The sequence below is a fragment of the Solanum pennellii genome, chromosome 5 (genome assembly GCF_001406875.1).
Source record: "Solanum pennellii chromosome 5, SPENNV200".
NCBI classification, from domain to species: Eukaryota; Viridiplantae; Streptophyta; class Magnoliopsida; order Solanales; family Solanaceae; genus Solanum; species Solanum pennellii.
Genome location: NC_028641.1, coordinates 7,360,403 through 7,366,697, shown reverse-complemented (window position 1 = coordinate 7,366,697; position 6,295 = coordinate 7,360,403). Strand labels below are relative to the sequence as shown.

The 6,295-nt window shown below is 31.8% G+C and overlaps 2 protein-coding genes across 2 annotated transcripts; both read right to left on the bottom strand.

The window, feature by feature from the left end:
- Positions 1-2,387: 2,387 nt before the first annotated feature.
- On the bottom strand, positions 2,388-3,134 carry LOC107020920 (holotricin-3-like). Its single transcript, XM_015221447.2, has one exon. The coding sequence runs from the start codon at positions 3,042-3,044 to the stop codon at positions 2,598-2,600; it is 447 nt and encodes a 148-aa protein (XP_015076933.1). The 5' UTR covers positions 3,045-3,134; the 3' UTR covers positions 2,388-2,597.
- A 1,910-nt stretch (positions 3,135-5,044) lies between these two features.
- LOC107020023 (histidine-rich glycoprotein) lies at positions 5,045-5,983 on the bottom strand. The gene is given in 3 exon segments (XM_015220368.2): positions 5,045-5,373; positions 5,559-5,873; positions 5,876-5,983. Coding segments are annotated over 3 exon segments (468 nt in total). The 5' UTR covers positions 5,931-5,983; the 3' UTR covers positions 5,045-5,275.
- Between the last annotated feature and the right edge of the window lie 312 nt (positions 5,984-6,295).

Sequence of the window (6,295 nt, the reverse complement as noted above, 5' to 3'; positions counted from 1 at the left end):
AAGATTGATCCTTAGTGTGTCCCTTGCACCTACAAAAATTACACACCACTGGAAAATTTCTTTTGAACTTGTTAACTCCTTGAGAGATAGTTCCTCCACTAGTTCTTGAGTACATTGCCAGAGGATCCATTCCAGTGTTCCCATAGAATTGAGACCTATACTCGACCTACTAGAAGACACCTTTTGACATTCATCATTTACCACCATGGCATATGCCTGATTCATAGTAGGAATAGAAACCATTAATAAGATCTGACTTCTATCCTGACTAAATGATTCATTCAACCCCATCAAGAACTGATACAATTTTTGATGATTAAGATGATTTACAAAACCTTTTGATTGTTCACAATTACACCCAGGGGATGGAACTAAGGTCTCAAATTCATCCCATAAGGTTTTGAGCTTAGTGAAGTATACTGATACAAAATATGTTCATTGTTGCAGGGTTGTGATTTCTTTATGTAAACTGAAAGTTCTTGATCAAACCTTTCCTTTAAGTCATTCCGCATAGCTCGAGCTGATGATGCAAATGCTACTCCTCCTAACAAGCTCTTTGACACAGAATTTAGAAGCCAAGACAAAACAATAGCATTCTCTCTCCCGTTGACCTTTTCTTCACTTACATCTTCTTGTTTGCAAGAATCATCTAACAGACCAATTGTATTTCTTCCAAGTAATGCCAACTTCACAATGCATAGTTCTCGATTCCAACAAGCTGAAACGAGATCAGATTCAGTCTGCTGATATCACTCAAGAACAAGGGATAGTTGTAATCAACCCCTTGACTCATTTGAATGACGCTTCATTTCCAGAAACTCCACCAACACTACTGGTTATTGTTGTTTGTTCACCAGTCATGATCGTAATCTTTCTTCTTCTTCAAATCAATTCGCGTAAGCCAATGAGAATTCTGCAATTCTCTAAATTCCAAGACGAAACAGAGTTCTCAAGATTTTGTTCTTCAGACGCAATTCACAGATGATTTCTTTCGATTGTTTATCACATGCTCTGATACCATGAAGAGATTTATCATGAATTCAAGAGAGCAATAGAATTGAAAGAATCGAAGAAAAGTCTTTGTATTCAATAATATGTCTTGTACAATCAACTAAGCTATGTATTTATATACTCTCACTGTAACTAACTAAGTAACTAACTACTTTCTAACTGTTTTCTTGAAATAGTCTAACTAACATCCAACATACTCCTACTTCTTGACTATCTCATTAGAATCTAATGCATGTAATTTCAAGTTGTATTTGCAAATCATATATATGTGAAGAGAATATAAAGGATATGTTGTATGTCAGGATTCTACTAGTTTTATTCTAATATTTTTTATGCAATGGATTTTCTTTTTTTATTCTACTAATAAAGTCGTCCAATTACTTGATAAATTTACTCTCCCTATTTTTATTCTTGTTAGTAAAGTACAAAATTCTGAAATATTGTATCTCGAAAATAGTTTGAAATATTTTTAGTGATGTAAAATAATTATAGCTAAACCTTAATTCTTAATGAAATTTGATTTACGGCTTAAATTGATTTTTTTTTGGAAAGTAGATACTTGGCTTTGAGCATGATGATTAGTACCTCTCCATTATTATGATCTCATATTTTGGTCAGATCATGTTATTATTAATCACCATTCCCATAATCCACATATAATCTTATTCACATATCAAAGTCTAGTATATGTTTGACTTAATTAAGCTCTAATCGAAAAAAGATAAATATATTCCTGAAATATCATATATTATAATTAAATACCCTTTGCTATATTTTTAGGACACTAATGTCCGTACCATTTAAGTCTTGGGGTGTATATACTCTTTTGGACTAAAGTAGGAACATGTGTCTCAATCTTAAAAGTCTACTCAAAATTTAATTATAACAAGAGTATTTAGTTACTATTTGTAATAGTTTAGATGTATATTTGTTCTTTTTTCAAACCCTAATAAAAACTCTTGATCAACCGATGGCATAACGGTTCTTTCTATGCTTTTTATATCGATACGAACGTAAATTTGTCAGTAAATTTTATTTATGTCGAAAGAAAATTTAAATTGGAGTAGAAACCAAATTTGTTTGGTATTTGATAATCATTTAATTCTTTAAATATGATTCTTAGTCTAAATAGCTAAAATAAATTTTGCACTATTACAAATTAATAGAGGTGTTTGCTAGCAATTTTTAGAGATAATGGAGAACTATATATAGAGAGCATAGATTTATGAGTTCATGAATACAATAATTCGTTCAATCTAGATATTTAAACTGTAGCTTATTTCAATTGAGCATCTGAACATCATAAAATAGTAAGTAATTTCATGCAAATCATTTCAATCATAAACATACTTTTAATAGTAATTTCATGCAAATCATTTCAATCATAAACAGACTTTTAATTATTCATCATTTGTCAATGATAAAGCAGATACATAGATAATTTAAATTAAGATAGTAGTAGATTGTTTACTTATTTAGGTAGCAAACCTTTGTGCTACATATAGCCAAAGTAACTACCACAAACACACATAATATTACTTTCACCACACATATTATACATATATATATGTGTGTGTGTGTAAAATTTAGTCATCCAAATTCTTGAGAGCCCAGTTGATCTTCTGGCTCTGACTGTAGCTATTTTGTTGGCTTCCACCAAAACCTAGTCCATGTCCATGACCATGACTTCCATGATGTCCCATGGACATGGACGACATATGGGCGTGGGATGATTGGTTCATCCCACTACCATAACCACCATCACTATGGACCATGCTTGTGCTACTTGAGAAGTTGGTTGAATCATGTGGCATATGGCCATGACTTCCATAGTTGCTATGGCCATGGCCATGGCCATGGCTTCCATAATATCCGCCACTGTGTTGGCTCACCATCATGTGATTATTGTGAGAAGACTGAGAAAATGGCATGGCGAAAGGCCTCATCATTTGTCCATGGTTGCTCTCCGCGGAATAGTGGTTGTGTTCATGAGAGAATGATTGATGATGACCAAGTTGATTTTGGAGAACCATTATTGAATATTGATGATGTTTGTAGTAGCTACACAACAATTAACTAAAGATGTTAAGTTTTTGCTTGGTGAGAATGTAATGTTGAATGATGTAAATTTATAGGGTTTTAGGAATGAAGGATAGAGTAAAAATAAATAAATAGAGGATTCTAATAAGATAAGAAATGCATCTCATTCTCATTTTTGCTATAAATGGAGCACATTTTAAGGTCAATTGTACCTCTTTTGTTCTTATGCATTTAAAATATTAGCACTGAGTTTTATTCGCCAATATCAACTTGTAGATGCATGGAATCCATTATGCTATATATACGAACTTATCATAACATGTATAGGAATATATTTATATATACTTTGAGTGGTGCATTTATGTTGTTACCAGCCAAAGGAAGCAAATCACTACCCTTAAAAAAAAATAGGGTGAACTCAGAATTTAAAGACTTTGAGTGCACCAATATTAAAAAATTGAAATAATGGCGTCTATAGCTAGATTCTAATCTAGGTCTCGCGGGTGGTTAATCCTGCTTGTACCAGCAACACAGTGACACTCCTATATGCTCCTCGGGCAGCAATGTTAATTAATATTATTTTCTATTAGTTCTTAAAATATATATACAGATATACACAAAAGTAATTCGAAGTTAACGGGTGCACGTGCACCTCCACGTATAGGGTTCCCCTCTGCTTAAAAGGATCGTTTTGTAGCTGGCTAACAAATCATGTATTTATTGTTTAATATGATGTTTGGTAGATTAGGAAATAAGTTTTTAAAGTATAAAATTAACACAACGTTTGGTTGTTAATTTAGAAATCTGCATAACTATTATATGTATAAGTTATCATAAAATTAAATGTGTATTATTTACGCATAATGTATAGAAGGTGGAATAACTAATAGTCATATTTTTATTACATTAAAAAAGTTAAAAGTCATAAAAATATACACCAAATAAAGTTTGCCAAAAGTCATAAAAAAATATATACGGACTTACGATATAACTTATTATACATTAGTTATACACTAATTATACATTATGATACACTTTAAAAGTTGTATATAGCTTAACTATACATGAAATATATTTTAACTATACATAAAATATATACTAACGAATTCAATCTCGATCAACTCAGAATCACTCTAACCAGTCCTAAAATTTAGATATGAAATCGTCTCGATGTTTAAGTCTGTCGGTAAAGTAAATGGCCGAGAGGCCACTTTACATAATTTCCCTTTTATTTATGACTATTGAGACGCTTTCTATGAATTATAATTATTGATCATAGGCTTACTTTATGTAGCTAATTAATGGAATTGGAATAGTAAAATGAAATTAGTTAGCCTGTCGAGTTAAGTTATAATTTAAGTATCATCGATCATGACTTAGAGAAATTTGGGTAGTTAATTAAATTTGTAGCCCAGTACAAATATTATAGGGATGGAGCAGAGATTAGGTTTTGAGATAAAGCCTTATACTAGTTGTCTTAACCATAACCATATAAGACTTATAAGAAGATTGTTCAGTACTCCCTCCGCTTCTATTTAGTTGTCATTATTTTAGATGTCGCACTTATTAAGAAATTATATATATAAGTTTATCATTGTAGCCTTATTAATTAGTATTCTCTTAAAGTCAAGTTTTCAGTAAATGAATATGAATTAATTTAATTTGATCAATGAACATAAATTACTTACTTAATTTCTTTATGTTGGTCAGATGTATACTTTCAAGGCTAATAAATCTTAAGGGGTAAAATAAGAAGAATAGTGTCATTTATGCATTGATTTTGTGAAATGACAAATATGCCCTCCGTCCAACAATACTTGTACACTATATAAAAATAGATGTCCAACAATACTTGTCCATTTTATGAAATTCATGGATAATTTTACATAGTTCCTAATTTACCCTTACCATTAATTATAGTCATTTTCTTACTACATTTTTCAAGACATTGAATTTATTATATTCAAAGGGTGATATAGTAAAATTACCATTCTATTTATAGTTTCTTAAGGGGTGTGCCAAATCAATTGTGGACAACTATTATTTGACAAATGAAATATTAAAGAATCTCTATTTTTAGTAAGGACGACATGTAAATTAGAAATGGAGAGAATACACATTGCTTATTTAGGTAGGAGATCCTTCGTGCTATATACATATAAAGCCAAAAAGCCACTGCCGAAACACGCATTCTATAAGATGATTTATCAAAAATTTTCTTGATTTAATCACAATCCATATATATACTCTTGAGAGCCCAATTGAACTTCTGGCTCTGACTATAATTACTATGATGGCTGCCCCCATGACCATGACCATACCGTGATTATAGTGGCGGAGCCAGGAATTTAATAAAGGATGTTCATAAATAACAATTTGTTATGTTAAGGGTATTCAAAATATGTTATTTAATCATTTCATATATCATTTTACTTATATATATGATTTTTTTTTCTGAAGGGTGTCCAATTGAACACCCCACTATATATGTGGCTACGCCACTGCATGACCATGATGTCCCATGGCCATGGACGACATATGGGCGTGGGATGATTGTTGCATCCTGTTACCATAGCCACCATCATTATGGACCATGGTGGCACTACTTGAGAAGTTGGTTGATTCATGTGGCATATGCCCATGACTCCCATGATGGCCATGACTACCATAGTTGTCATGTCCAATGCCATGGACATAATGTTCATCATGATGTTGGGTGTGGCTACCATGATCTATCATCATGTGATTGTTGTGAGAAAATGGCATAGTTGAACAATAACCTATAGGCCTCATCATTTGGCCATGACTACTATCATAATAGTTTGCTCATGAGAGTATGATTGATGCTTGTTCAAACCAAGTTGATTTTGGAGAACCATTTTGAATATTATTGATGCTAGATGCTACACAATTGCACTTAGCCAAATATGTCAAGTTGTTGTTTGGTGATAATGTGATCTTGACTAAGGTATATTTATAGGGTTACATAATTTTGGGCAGATATTCAAGACTAGAGGATTCTAATTATTAGATAAGAAAGGCATCTCATTCCATTCCATATTTTCGAAAAAAGTAATTAAATGTGGTATAGTATATTATTTCACGGTTGTCATAACTTAGCTTACGCATCCAAAAATACTCATAAGCTTTAATTTATTCCCCCAATTCAATTTGAATATTGATAAACCTCAGGAGTACTTAGAAAATATAATCACATTGAATTATACCTTTGAAGGAAATCAGT